Source organism: Sciurus vulgaris, assembly GCF_902686455.1.
Source record: "Sciurus vulgaris genome assembly, chromosome: 3".
NCBI lineage: Eukaryota > Metazoa > Chordata > Mammalia > Rodentia > Sciuridae > Sciurus > Sciurus vulgaris.
Genome location: NC_136463.1, coordinates 182,076,162 through 182,092,141, shown reverse-complemented (window position 1 = coordinate 182,092,141; position 15,980 = coordinate 182,076,162). Strand labels below are relative to the sequence as shown.

Here is a 15,980-nt window from a genome sequence, read left to right as displayed (position 1 = left end):
AGACCCACCAGCAACACACATTGCATTTTTAATGGGAAATAAAACTATGACTCATTGAATAAAAGTAATTACTAGAAAAAATACTCTACTGAAAATAGTAGCCCTAACCATGCAAGTTTTGAACAATAAGCAGGAATGCTTTTATACTTTAAAGTGCTCTGAAGTCAAAGACTTAGGATGAGCAGTGCCAGTTCTTGGACCTACACCCAAACTGAAGTGCTTGGCAATGCTTCTCTTTCAGTAATGCAGTGGCATTTTCTCACTTTGTTTTTTATATTTTGAAGATTTTTAAATATACTGAAAATCTGAAAGTGACATAACTAACACGCACTGATTCACCAAATGTCAACATTTTGTGACATTTGCCAGCATTTTCTCTCAATTCATACATGCACACAAGCATGCACACAGGCACACAGTTTTGTTTCTTCTTTCTGAACTAAAAAATTTAAAAACAAGTTCAAGACAACATACTTCACCCCAAACACTTTAGCCAGACTCTCCTAAGCATAAGGATATTCTCCTATATATCTATAACTTATTCTCACACTTAAGAATATTAACAGTAATTGCAAAATATCATTTGACCTTCAATTTAAAGTTAAATTCCCTTAGTAAAAAATCACCATAATTCTTCCTCATTGCAGGACTTCATCAAGGTTTATACATTAATTCTGGTTATATCCCTTTTGGGCTTTCTTCCCCTAAAATAGCTGCCCTTGCTTTTTGTTTTTCATGACATTGGATTTATCTTATTATTCTTCCCCTAGCATCATTTAACTTGTTCCAGTTTCCCAGTATACAGTATATTTCCAGTATACAGAACAAGTGAGAGGCTTGATTGAGGTAGAACATTTTGGTAAGAATGTTTTACATATGATGTTATATAATAATACACCCTATCAGAAGGTACAAAATGTCAGGTCATTCTACTATTAGTGATGCTAAGCTTGACCACATGGTTAAAGAGGTGACCACTAAATCTGCCCACTAAAAAAGGATATTTTTCTCAGTGTAATTAATTAGCAAGACAACTGTGGCATGATACTTTGACTCCATTTGAATATCTTACTCCCCATAAGCCTGCATCCTAACCTTCCTGGTTTTTAGTATCCACTGATGATCTTAGGTTGATTCAACAGTTACTCTGTGGACTGGACACTATGAAATGTTTAACCTGTGCTATGCACACTGCTTACCAGGAAAGAGAGCATAACGATTAAGAGGACAAGTCTGGGACTAGTCCTAAGGCAGCTCAACCTGGCTACACAGTAGGATCCTTGGAACTCTGGAGAGCTTTCTTTCAAAATACCAATGCTAAACCCTATCACAGATCAACTAGAATTAGAATCCATGGAATGGCATCCAGGCATTAATAGTTTTAAAAAGCTACGAGGGGACTCTAAGGTGTCCTTGCTGCCAACTGTGTAACTTTTCTGTATCTTGGGAATAAAAACTACTAGTTTTTATCTGTGCTAGATACTATCAATATTCCTAAAATGGACAGTGGGTATTATAAGGATTAACTAATTAAACAGAATGAGAAATAATGACAAAGTCCTTAGGGCCTAATACATAGCAAATGCTCAATATCAGTAATCAACATGCATGTAAATATTTACCAAAATATATCCATGAGAGTATGCGTGCAAATAAAAACATATCTGGGTATATTCTAAAATACATATACGTACCTGACAAAACTTCAAAATATATCAAACTAGAGTTGATAAAACTGCATGAAATAAAACTAAGTAAAAAATTCTGGACACAGATTTTTGAACATCCCTCTCAGAAATTAAGAGATTAAGTACATAAAGTAAGAAATAGTTCTCAAGAAGCTAAGACAGGAAGATCACAAGTTCAAAGGCAACCTGTTCAACATAGCAAGACCCTAAAAATAAAAAAATAAACAAAGAAAAGCTTATGAAAGGAAGAACAATTAGTAAGTTTTCATATACACAGACACACACACATCGTTCTTTCAAAGAACATAGAAGATATTTAGAAATATCGGCCATGTAATAGACTACAAAGGACTATAAATTATCAAGAAGTAACAGACCATTTTTTACCATAACATAATAAAACTAAACATTAAAAAAAGTTTAGCAAAAAAAATTAAATAGCCTCAATAAACAATTAGCCTAGTTATGTCATAAAAGACATTGAATATTTAAATATTTTACACATCAAACATTTAAGTGCAACATTTAATTGTGATATTTAAGTGTTATTTATATATTAATTTGTATTTATTATTAAGCATTATTATCGTATATTAACTTGATATTAACATTAATAAATACTTTATAAGTATTAAACATTTATTTAAAACTGAAAAATAAAAATGCCATATATCACGATCTGTGGAATATAACTAAAGATGTATTTAGAAGGATGTCTATAGCTTTAAAAATGTAATTAGAAAACAAGAAAAGTTAAATAGGCTAAGTATTCAACTCAAGATGCTGGGAAATGGGCAAAAAGAGCAAAGCTCCCCCAAACTAGGAATTAAATAATAAAAGAGCAAATACTGATGATATAGAGAATACCAATAATAAAGAAAGAAAAATAATACAGCCAAAAAATTTGTTCTTTATAAAGATTAATAAGATGGAACTTTGGCAAGCAAGAGTTAGCAAAAATTTAAAAAGAGTGAGAGGAGAAAAAAACACTAATACAGAATGAAACAGGCTGCAAAAGGACCAACACAAAGGAAATTTTTTAAATAATAAAAGAATATTAAAGAGCAGTAGGACTACCTATATGCTAATAAATTTGAATGAATTCTCATTAAAGTATGCCGAAATCGGCACAAGAAGACATATAAAACTTGAACAGATCAATTAGCATGAGAGAGATTAAAACAGCAAAGATCTTGCCTCCTGCAAAACAGCAGGTGCAGATTGTTTTACAATGTGTTTTACCAAATTTTAAGGAACAGTTAATTCCTGTTTTATACAAACTGTTCTAGAAAAATAGGGACATCAAAAACTGATGTTATGGTTTAGATATGGGGTATCTCTCAAAAGCTCATATGCGAGATAATTCAAGAATATTTAGAGGTGAAATGATTAGGTTATGAGAACCTAAACTTAATTAGTGAATTAATCCACTGATATGGATTAACTGGGTAGTAACTGTAGGCAAGCAGGATGTGGCTGGAGGAAGTAGATCACAGGGGGGTACCTTTAGGGTTTATATTTTGTCCCTGGTAAGAGGAGCTCTCTGCCATGTCCTTAGCTGTTTTCCTCTGTCCTGCCTTTCCACCACATTCTGTCTCACCGTGGGCCCAGAGCACTGGAGTAGGCCATCTATGGAGTAAGACCTCTGAAATCATGTGTGCCAAGTAAGTTCTTCCTCCTCTACATTGTTCTTGTCACGTCTTTTGGTCACAGCGGTGAAAAAGGTCACTAAGACAACAGACAAGGGTATTTCACGAAGCTATTATAATCTTGGTTCTAAATACCAAAAGAAAATTTGAGATTCATTCTAATGTGACACAAAACTCCCATACTCCAAAGCACATTAGTGAATCAAATAGTGTATTTAAAACATAGTACCTCAGGATTCAGTGGGATTTCTTCTAGGAATTCAAGGATGGTTCAGCATCAGAGAGAGAGGAAAGGAAACCAGGTGATAATCTCAATCAAGAGTAAGCATCATGAAGTTTATCAAAAGGCACACTATGGACCTAATGAAATATTACATGGGAAACAATCCTAAGATGTAAAAATGGGAAAACGGAAAAACATGTAAATGTATGATTGATTTTGTCACTTCAAAATTAAATTTTTTTGTTCTGTGACAGATACTGCAAAGGTAATAGACAAATGATTGATTGACAGAATAGGAGAAAATATCTCTTATATCTAAACTGAAACAGTTTATTACAGAAAAAAAGATATGAAATTTCTGCAAATCAACAAGAGACAGTAACCCTGACAGAACAGTGAGAAAATGATATGACAAGGCAATTTATAGAACTTACTTTTGATCAAAGAAATTTGAAAATTAGATAATCCTACTTTTCAGCAGGCGTGTGATGATATAAACAGTCTCATGCATTGCTAGTGGGAGTGGAAACTTGAAATCATTCTGGGGTGGATCAAAGCCTCAGATGATGAATAGCACCTCTGTCTTGCTTTGTCTTCTGTGCATATATTTCCTTGGAGACTTCATAGGCTGGTCTGGCATAAGACTGGGTTTTAGGATATTATAGGTTCTGACCATCCATCTCTACCTGATATGACTGTACTCACTACCTAGTGTAAAAGACAGGGAGGAAAAAACCCCACTATAGTCATCTCTTTAGTAGGAATCTGGACAAGGCTTTGCTTTTTTTTTTTAAGTCAGATTTTTAAAGACTGGCACAAAACAATGGTCCAAAATTGTGGCTGATGGGAAACTGTTAGATATTTAATTTTTAATATATTTACTAAAACAAATATGATTATCTTCTAGTTGTACTAATCATCATTATACAAGATGGAGAGCTAGCAAAAGTAGAAATTTAGCTCTTAGAAAGAAAAATTCAGCTCTAAGATTGAAAAGACAATCTGGATAAAGGGTTCCTGAGGTTTCAATAACCCCTAAGCATCACACTGCAATAATCACATGAGTCTGCTTTTCTCAGTCAAAGGGGAATAAGGAAAGAGAATCTAAAGAAACCTAGACACTAAAAGAACTATCTTGGAGGACGATCTTAAGGGAGGAAAAAAAGGGGTTTTCCTGATTCCCAGTGGTGTCTTTGGCAGGCCCTGACAGAAGTGGTAAGAGCTGGATTCGAATCTCAGGGGGGATTAAGAATTCCACTTGAAGCCTCCTCTCCAGAAAACAGTGGAGGCTGCCAGAAGATAGAAATGGAAGAGTCATCAACCTCACACTTCAAACCTATGCTCACTCATCAGGTACTGGTAGAGGCTTGTCTCTACATCAGAAAACGAGAAAGATCTCTGGCAAGCCCTACTGGAATAGGGGCAGAAAATGTACATCACAGCCTGATGATGTCATGCTCACAAGATTCAGAGACCAAAATCATTCTTATGATTACTGGTGATGAAAGATGAAGAGTTTCTGTATCATTTGGTTATGATGACTTTTATCCTTTGGAACCCGCAAACCAGGAAAGTTTTACCCAATTTTTTTTTTATTGTAAACAAATGGGATACATGTTGTTTCTCTGTTTGTACATGGCGTAAAGGCATACCATTTGTATAATCATAAATTTACATAGGGTAATGTTGTTTGATTCATTCTGTTATTTTTTCCCTCCCCCCCCCACCACTCTTTTCCCTCTATACAGTCCTTCCTTCCTCCATTCCTCCCAAACAATTTTGAAGGCACTGATGCATTTGATATCAGGTGAATCTGGGTTGTCCCCAGGCTTTATAAATAAATAGCAGATTTCTATGCTAACAACAAAGCTGGTGCTTGCAGGTGGCAAAAGCTCAGTTTCAAGAGTCTGTGGGCCTGGACTTTTAAGAGGGCCCAGGTCTTCAGCTCATTTGCCTAGTGGCTAAGGATGATGTGTAGTCCTGCTCCCTCCCTAAAGGAAACTCCTGTGTGGGTCTGAGAAGCTCAGGGAACTTTCCTCTTAACACAATGACAGATACTTTCTGCAGGCAACTGGGGCTATGTGCCCACACTAAAGAATCTGATGCTAATTATAAAGATAGGAAAGTTTCCTGGGCAAATAGGAGGAAATCATGCATATACATGCAGCATGTAACATTTGCTTTGGGTAAAGATAAATGATATTAAAACAACAACAACAACAACAACAACAACAAAACGCTTCTGAACACAAGCATAAACTAGGCTTAATAATACATTTGCAAGTACAATACAAAGCAAAGAACTTTTCTAGAAGTCTAAGGAAAAGTTTATAGTATTCTTAAGGTTATGGTTTGTTTCAATAACAAATTTCAAAACCTTAAATGGTGCAAAAAGTACCAACATCCTAACTGTAACCAGATTTTATAATATTCTGAGCAAGAGAAGTTGGTTAAAATACCCTTAAAAACACAGTGATTTTTAAAAGAGCAAATTGCTATTTTCCTAAATATCAAGAGGGCAAGAAATGAGAAACAGCCATGTGGTTTCACAAACTCTCTATTTAGAGGCTAACAGGAAAAAGAAATCTGTACCAGATACTGAGTGAAGGCTGTTCCCTTGGTCAGTGCTACTAAAGAAGCAATATAAATAACAGTGGGTAGGAAGAATGTACAAAGAGTAAGGAAAAAAACACGAATCCAGGGGACTTGGAAAGCACTCAGTGATTACTTACCTGTCAGAGGAGGAGAATTGTAACACAAAGCACATCAAAAAGGGGTCTGTTGGTCTGGAGTTGTGGCTCAGTGATACAGCACTTGCCTAGCATGTGTGAGGCACTGGGTTCAATTCTCAGCACAACATATAAAGAAGTAAATAAATAAATGTCCATTGACAAGTAAAAAAAAAATGAAGAATAAAAAAAAAAAAAAAAAAAAAAAAAACAAGTCTGGCACCAGAGTTTCCCAAAGGGCAAAGTGAACTGTTGGCACCCGACCCAGGCATCAATCCTGCTCTCACTTCCATTCATCAGTATTTTCTCACCTTTGTGTTTGTACCAACTGTTAATAAGAAACTAAAGTGAATCTTATTCACTGAACTTGGAGCCCAGAGGAAAAAGAGGCTGCTGAGATCTGTCAAGCCTAACCACCAGGGTTAGGCTCTCACAAAGTAGCTGAAAGCCAAACACTCAATGCATTTTAAAGTATTTCTTTGCCTGGCTCTGTCCTGTGATTCTCTTTCTTCTTGGTGATCTCACCGATGAAGAATTTGGCTATTTAGGGTCCTGATTACTCTCCTCTTTTCTCATTAAAAAGACAGAGAACTGATGCTGTCATGATAATACCCATGCACCTTGAGAGTAGCACAGTATCCGACCATTCTTAAAGAAGAAAGGCGAAACATTGGAAGGATTAAATTTCAAGGAATCTAGTATCCAAATGAAATGGCCTGAGTCCTGAACAGTGAGACCACTACTTATCCAAGCAAAAACAAGAGGAACTATTATAAAACAAGAGGAATAGGGATGCCCTCAAGTCAGTGGACCTGGGTAAGTAGCAGTGACAGAGGAAGCAGTAGCTTCTTCTTTCAAAAAGAATTTTGAAGTTGGAAAGTCAATTTGAATGAGTAGCACTTGCCACCAAAAAGCACACGTGCTTTCAGAACATGCTCACTACCCCATGAGCAATGGAGAAAAACAGGGTCATCCTTTACAGTCAGTTCCTGAAATCACCTGGAGCTTGCTCGCCAGTTCCTATCACAAGTTGTCTACTGAATATCCTCCTTCACTAATCTTCTGGCATTCCTGCTAGCCTTTCAAGGGGACTGTGCCAGAGACTTCTGTCTGATAACAAAGCTCATCATCTAGTCAGCCAGGCCAGGTCAGTATTGCTCAATCTTCTCCATTTCAGAGTACATATAAATGTCAATCTGATTAGAAAATACACTCCTCTACTTAGAGCTTCTTTTTTTTTTTTTTAATATTTTTCAGATGTTAATATACCTTTATTTTATTCATTTATTTATATGTGGTGCTGAGAACTGAACCCAGTGCCTCACACATGCTAGGCAAGCACTCTACCACTGAGCCACAACCCCAGCCCTACTTAGAGCCTCTTAAAAACCTATATAGGTTGGAATACTCAACTTGTCAATGTGACTTGCTCTTAAGTTCCCTAGAGTAGACAGGGACTTTGGGCACAACTCTTGACCCGTGTGTTTGCAACTGCTTTTTTCTGCATCCAGAGAATCCATAGCTTAGATGTTAATCAAAGAAAATGAGAATGGTTTTGTTAAAGGCTTAGAATCAAAATGTTTCCTAAAGACAATCTGCTGATAAAATTTAATATGATCTATGCCTACCACAAATGACAAATAATTTTTAAAGGTACTGAAAAATCCTACTAAAGTCCTTTTCATAAGAATTTGAAGGCTGGTTTAATTCTGGCTAGGGATGCAGTTCAGTAGCAAAGTGCTTGCCTAGCATGTACAAGGCCCTGGGTTCAATAATCCCCCAAAATAGACAGGAAGCGGGAGGAGGAAGTAGAAGAGGGGGAGAAAGGGAGAAATGAATTGTAATTCTCTTCACAATGACCACAAGGTGGAAAATGTGAAGGTAACTACTAACACAACTCAAAGTCCACAATGACCACTGCTCACACAAACTGTGCACTACAGTGCCCTTTCTCATAACCAGCAGCTGAAAACCTGTCAGAGATCTACAAGCTGCCACGGGTCAGTCACTGGGAATATACCAACTGTGCTGGGTGACTCTGTGGCAGAGAGAGAATTCCAATATTTAATCATTCACCAAAACAAAATGTCAGGCAGTAGTCTAGGGCTTACCCTTGTTCTGAGTGCGAACTGAAAGTTTCTTAACACCATCAATCAGCATATTTTGTGTGTCACCATGTCCATCTTCTAAATCACTGTCACCAAATTGAGCCTCTATAATGACGTCAGGACTGTCATTATAGCCTTTCAGGAACTGCTGCGGGAGGTGGTGTCCACAGAGCTCCTCAGGGAGATCAGACTCGTAGGTAGCTTCTGTTTCTTTGTCACTGATCTCTGGTTTAATTACCTGAAGAAAACAGAAAAACTCTGCTATATCACTGAAGTAGGTTTTTCTTTTCTAAAGAGAAAAACTGTACATTCAGAAGCTGACAGAATTAGACATTCACCATACAGAGTTCTTATTTCCCAGATTTACAAACTACCATACAAGATAATCCATCCAGCAATGCCAGGTTGATACTCAGTTCTTCAAGATGACCCAAATTAAGGACATATCTACTTATCACTCTTCTGATCTACATTTTCATCCCTTCTCACCCAAAGGCCTTGAATACCACAAAGTACCATGCTGCTTCCTAAGAGTTCATCCTATAGAAGAAATCGGCATGTTCAGGAATGATAAGAGAACTCAACAAAGAATGCTTACATTCCCAAGTGAAACCATTAGGATACAAGATGGGGGGAACAAAAGTAAATTTGAACAAGAGTTTATAAAATGTTCCCATTATAATATGAAGTCTTATTTCTCCATTTTGAGGCTCAAATCAATATATAAAGCACCTAGACTGATGCAATCTACACTATGGAAGAAGCAAGTAAGAAGAAAAAAATCCAGACACTAATTTAATGGGTTTGTCACATAAAAGTCACATAACGGCACTCTTAGACATTTATGGGCACTACATTAAAATAAACTAGGTGTCAGTCACTAAAAACAACTACAACTCTATGTGTAAATTCATCCACATTAGCAAAAAAGACAGCATCATTGGAATTTTGATGGAAATGCACTGAATCGTTATAGCGCTTTTGATAGTATATCCATTTTGATAATATTAATTCTGCCTATCCAAGAACATGGGAGAATTTTCCATCTTCTAAGGTCTTCCTCAATTTCTTTCTATAGTGTTCTGTAGCTCTCACTGTAGAGGCTGTTCACCTCTTTTGTTAAACTGATCCCCAAGTTGTTGATGGGTTTTTGTTTTTGTTTACTGAGGCGATTGTGAATGGAACAGTTTTCCTAATTTATTTTTCAGTTCATTATTGGAGTAGAGGAATGCAACTGATTTCTGGATGTTAATTTTGTATCCTGCTACTTTCTAGAAGTTCTAGAAGTCTTCTGGTAGAGTTTTTTGGGTGTTCTAAATATAGAATCGTGTCATTGCCAAATGAGATAGTTTGAGCTCTTCTTTTCCTATTTGTATCCCTTTCCTTTGCCTAATTGCTCTGGTTAGAGTTTCAAAAACTATAGTGAATAGAAATGGTGATAGTGGACATCCCTGTCTTGTTCCTTTTTTTGGAGGGAATGCTTTCAATTTTTCTCTGTTTAGAATGATGTGGCCTTGGGTTCAACGTGTATAGCTTTTATAATTACACAGCTTTTACAATGTTTAGGTATGTTCCTTTTATTCCTATTTTTTCTAGTGTTTTAAACATGAATGGATGCTATATTTTGTCAAATACTTTTTCTGCATCTATTGAGATAATCATGTGATTGTTGTCTTTAAGTCTATTAAGAACTGTGATGAATTACATTTGTTGATTTTGTATGTTGAACCAAACTTGCATCCCTGGGATAAAACCTACTTGATCATGATATTCTGTCTTTTTAATGTTTTTGTATGAGATTTGCCAATATTTTATTAAGAATTTTTGAGGGGGCTGGGGAGATAGCTCAGTCGGTAGAGTGCTTGCCTTGTAAGCACAAGGCCCTGGGTTCGATCCCCAGCACCCCAAAAAAAAAAAAAAAAAGAATTTTTGCACCTATATTCATTAAGAATATTGGTCTAAAGTTTTCTTTCCTTGATGTGTCTTTGTCTGGTTTTGGTATCAAGATGATACTAGTTTCATAGAATGTGTTTGGAAGAGTTCCCTCCTTTTCTATTTTGTGAAATAATTTGTGGAGGATTGGTATTATTCTTTAAAGGTTTGGTAGACCTCTGCTGAGAATTCATCCAGCTGTGGGCTTTTCTTTGTTGAGAGACTTTTGATAGCTGCTTCACTTTCCTCACTTGAAACTGGTCAGTTTAAATTTTCTATATCCTCCTGGTTCAGTATGGAGATTCTTCAAAAAACTAGGAAGGGAACCATTTGACCCAACTATCCCACTCCTCGGTTTATATTCAAAGGATTTAAACTCAGCATACTATAGTGATGCAGTCACATCAATGTTTATAGCAGCTCAATTCACAACAGCTAAGCTATGGAACCAGCCTAGATGCCCTACAACAGATGAATTGATGAAGAAATTATGGTATATATACATACACACACACACAATGGAGTATTCCTCAGCCATAAAGAAGAATAACCTTATGATATTTGCAAGTAAATGGATGGAGCTAGAGATTATCATGCTAAGTAAAATAAGCTAATCTCGAAAAACTAAAAGTCAAATGTTTTTGCTGATATACGGAAGCTAAACCACAATAAGGGGGGGGGGGAACAACAGATATTCAATAGATCAGACAAAGGGGAATGAAGGGAAGGGAGAGGGAATTGGAAAAGGAAAGATAGTGGAATTAATCCAAAATAATATTCCTATGTACTTTTATAAAGAAATCATAGTGAATCCCACCACCATATACATCCATAAGAATGCAATCTTAACTAGAGTAAGATATATTCCATGCTTGTACAATTACATCAAAATTAATCCTACTGCCAGGTAAAACTAGAAAGAATCAACTGAAAAAAAAAAAAAAAAAAAAGCATCAATCCACAGGTTCTAGATGTTACTTGAAATAACATATCATTTTTAGGAATCTTTCTGGATGAGAAATCCATACAACTAAAGCATTTAATTAAAATCAAAATGATATGCAATTTTATATATAAATATAAAAAAACAAATTTGATCACCATTAGTAGTACATTCCTTTCATTCTTTAGAACTCATGTTGGCCCACCTTGTGCCAGGCACCTCATGAGGTTACATCCTAGTGGGGTGGCATATGGTAAACACTAAAATCATTCAACAAATGATTATGCCATCCCTATCAAGGTGCCAGGCACTGTTCCAAGTGCAAAGGATGCATCAGTGAATACAACTACCTAAGTTATAGTGCAAGGAAACTACTGGTTAAGAAGACAGAACAGGGGTGGGGGGAAGGGAAAAAATAACAGAATGAATCAAACAACATTACTCTATGTAAATTTATGATTACACAAATGGTATGCCTTTACGCCATGTACAAACAGAGAAACAACATGTATCCCATTTGTTTACAATAAAAAAATAAATAAATAAATAAATAAATAAATAAAAAGAGATTAAAATTAAAAAAAAAAAAAAAAAAAAAAAAGACAGAACAACAGAGAGGGTGAGGCTATTCACCAGGAGGGAAGGTAGACAGCCTCTCAGAGGAAGCAAGAACAGAGCAGAAGCTGCGTAAGGCAGTGAGCTTGTCTGTTTCTCCTTGTGTTTATATTTGATAAGGCTAAGATTTTTCTGAGTTTAACCAGAAGGTTTCAAAGCAGATGACTACCTTCAACAAATCAGATTAATAGTCTAACTAAATCACATAAAGATCATGCTTAATGAAACATCTTCATCTTACACAAGGAAGAAAAAGCTATTAAATGTTTCCCAAAACATTTTAACGCCACAGGTTCCAACTAATAAAATCATCCCCAAATAATGTTATAATACCCACTTAGAAAACCAAAGTAAAATGTGACCAAGAAATATACACTCAGCACAAATGCTCTAGCCAGGCATGGTGGCGCACCCTGCAAATCCAGCTACTTGGGACGTTAAAGCAGAAGGATAGCAAGTTCAATGTTAAATAGGGTGACTTAGTAGGACCCTATCTCAAAATAAAAAATAAAAGGGACTGAGGACTTGCTTACCCAAGGCCCTAGGTTCAATCACCAGTACTACAAAAAATAAAGAGAAAAATTTGGAATATTCCCACAGTTTTAAAAAAGTTGACTTCACAAATAGTAACAAAAAAACTGGCAAGCAATGATTAAGTTTTCTGAGAAAAAGTACGCCTTTTTTTTTTTAACTTAACATTTAGTTGTATTGACCATGAAATGATATAATCAATACCAAAGAAAAAACATACAAAAAGACTCTGTGAACAATAAAGATTCAGATTCAGCCTCAGAACACTTGGTGTGTCGGTGTGCGGTTTCTCTACCAAGCCAACGCCTCCCATCCACCTAGGACCTGCGACCCCTGCTAGGGCTGGACCCCGGCAGCAGCCAGAACAGCCAGCTCTTTGCAAAACACTGAGTGATTCCAGAGACACAAAGGATACCAACTAGTTCCACCAAAATGTTACAGGTTCCAGTGGGTGATTTCTGTTTCCTTATGTTTATAGCAGCTCAATTCACAACAGCTAAGCTATGGAACCAGCCTAGATGCCCTTTTTTTTTTTTTTTTAATTTATTTTTATTGTAAACAAATGGGATACATGTTGTTTCTGTTTGCACGTGGAGTAACAGCATACCATTTGCATACTCATACATTTACATAGGGTAATGATATTTGATTCATTCTGTTATTTTTTCCTTCCCCCCCCGCCCCACCCACCCCTCTTTTCCCTCTATATAGTCCCTCCTTCCTCCATTCTTGACACCCTCCCACCCCCCATTATGTGTCATCGTCTGCTTATCAATGAGATCATTCACCTTCGGGATTTTTGAGATTGGCTTATCTCACTTAGCATGATATTCTCCAATTTCATCCATTTGCCTGCAAATGCCATAATCTTATTATTCTTTATAGCTGAGTACTAGTCCATTGTATATATATACCACACTTTCTTTATCCATTCATCAATTGAAGGACATCTAGGTTGGTTCCTCAGTCTGGCTATTCTGAATTGAGCAGCTATGAACATTGATGTGACTGTATCTCTGGAGTATGCTGATTTTAAGTCCTTTGGGTAGAGGCCAAGGAGGGGGATAGTTGGGAATCTCCACACTGCTTTCCAGAGTGGCTGCACTAATTTCAGCTCCACCAGCAATGTATGAGTGTACCTTTCTCCCCACATCCTTTCAACACCTATAGTTGCTTCTATTCTTGATAATCGCCATTCTAATTGGGGTGAGATGGAATCTTAATATAGTTTTGATTTGCATTTCTCTTATCACTAAAGATGGTGAATATGTTCTCATATGTTTGTTGATTGCTTGTAGATCTTCTGTGAAGTGTCTGTTCATATCCTTAGCCCATTTGTTGATTGGGTTATTTGTATTCTTCATGTAGAGTTTTTTGAGTTCATTATATATTCTGGAAATTAGAGCTATATCTGAAGTATGAGTGGCAAAGATATTCTCCCACTCTGTAGGCTCTCTCTTCGCACTGCTGATAGTTTCCTTTGCTGAGAGAAAGCTATTTAGTTTGAATCTATCCCAGTTATTGATTCTTGCTTTTATTTCTTCTACTATGGGAGTCCTGTTAAGAAGTCTGATCCTAAGCCAACAAGGTGAAGATTTGGACCTACTTTTTCTTCTATAAGACGCAGGGTCTCTGGTCTGATTTCAAGGTCCTTCATCCATTGTGAGTTGATTTTTGTGCAGGATGAGAGATAGGGGTTTAGTTTCATTCTGTTGCATATGGATTTCCAGTTTTCCCAGCACCGTTCGTTGAACAGTCTATCTTTTCTCCATTGCATATTTTTGGCACCTTTGTCTAGTACGAGAAAATTATATTTATTTGGGTTTGTGTCCGTGTCCTCTATTCTGTACCATTGATCTACCTGTCTATTTTGGTGCCAAAATCAGGCCATTTTTGTTAATATTGCTTTGTAGTATAGTTGAAGTTCTGGTATTGCGATACCCCATTTCATTCTTCCTCCTAAGGATTGCTTTAGCTATTCTGGGTTTCTTATTCTTCCAGATGAATTTCATGATTGCTTGCTTTATTTCTGCAAGGTACATCATTGGAATTTTAATTGGAATTGCATTGAATCTGTATAGCACTTTTGGTAGTATGGCCATTTTTGACAATATTAATTCTGCCTATCCAAGAACATGGGAGATCTTTCCATCTTCTAAGGTCTTCCTCAATTTCTTTCTTCAATGTTTTTGAGTTTTCATTGTAGAGATTTTATACCTCTTTGGTTAGATTGATGCCCAAGTTTTTTTGTTTTTTTTTTTTTGAGGCTGTTGCAAATGGAGTTGTTTTCCTCATCTCCCTTTCAGCTGTTTCGTCGCTTGCGTATAAAAATGCTTTAGATTTATGCATGTTGATTTTATAGCCTGCTATTTTGCTGAATTTATTGATGAGGTCTAGAAGTTTTCTGCAGCAGATTTTGGATCCTTTAAATATAGAATCATGTAATCAGCAAATAGTGACAGCTTAAGTTCCTCTTTTCCTATTCGTATCCCTTTAATTTCTTTAGTCTGCCTAATTGCTGTGGCTAGAATTTCGAGGACGATGTTGAATAGAAGTGGTGAAAGAGGACATCCCTGTCTTGTTCCCGTTTTTAAACGGAATGGTTTCAGTTTTTCTCCATTAAGCATGATGTTGGCCATGGGATTAGCATAAATAGCCTTTACAATGTTCAGGTATATTCCTACTATCCCTATCTTTTCTAGTATTTTGAGCATGAAAGGGTTTTGTATTTTGTCGGATGCTTTCTCTGCGTCAATTGAAATAACCATATGATTCTTATCCTTAAGTCTACTGACATGATGGATTACGAGATTTACAGATGTTAAACCATCCTTGCATTCCAGGGATGAACACCACTTGATCATGGTGCACAACTTTCTTAATATGTTTTTGGATATGGTTTGCCAATATTTTGTTTAGGATCCTTGCATCTATATTCATCAAGGATATTGGTCTAAAATTTTCTTTCCTTGATGTGTCTTTGCCTGGTTTGGGTATGAGGGTGATATTAGCTTCATAGAATGAGTTTGGTAGGGTACCCTCTTTTTCTATTTCCTGGAATACTCTGAGAAGTATTGGAATGAGATCTTCTTTGAAGGTCTTGTAGAACTCGGTTGAGAATCCATCTGGTCCTGGGCTTTTCTTGGATGGTAGGTTTTTAATGGCTTCTTCTATTTCACTGCTTGATATTCATCTGTTTAAATTGTGTATGTCCTCCTGGTTCAGTTTGGGAGGAGCATATGTCTCTAGAAATTTGTCAGTGTCTTCGGTAGATTCTATTTTGTTGGAATACAGATTTTCAAAGTAGCTTCTCATTATGTTCTGTATCTCAGTGGTGTCTGTTGTGATATTTCCTTTTTCATCATGAATTTCAGTAATTTGAGTTTTCTCTCGCCTTCTCTTTGTTAGTGTGGCTAAGGGTTTGTCTATTTTGTTTACTTTCTCAAAGAACCAACTTTTTGTTATGTCAATTTTTTGAATTGTTTCTTTTGTTTCAATTTCATTGGTTTCAGCTCTGAGTTTAATTATTTCCTGTCTTCTACTACTTTTGCTGTTACTCTGT

General features: G+C 36.3%; 1 protein-coding gene across 6 annotated transcripts in view; it reads right to left on the bottom strand.

Moving 5' to 3' along the window:
- The window catches only part of DIS3L2 (DIS3 like 3'-5' exoribonuclease 2), a 362,072-nt gene that overhangs the window by 215,936 nt on the left and 130,156 nt on the right, over positions 1-15,980 (bottom strand). For all 6 annotated transcript variants that reach the window (XM_079134845.1, XM_079134846.1, XM_079134843.1 and 3 more), the window contains exon 6: positions 8,401-8,635. In XM_079134845.1, coding sequence (XP_078990971.1) covers positions 8,401-8,635 — 235 coding nt within the window. The remainder of the gene's footprint in view (positions 1-8,400; positions 8,636-15,980) is intronic.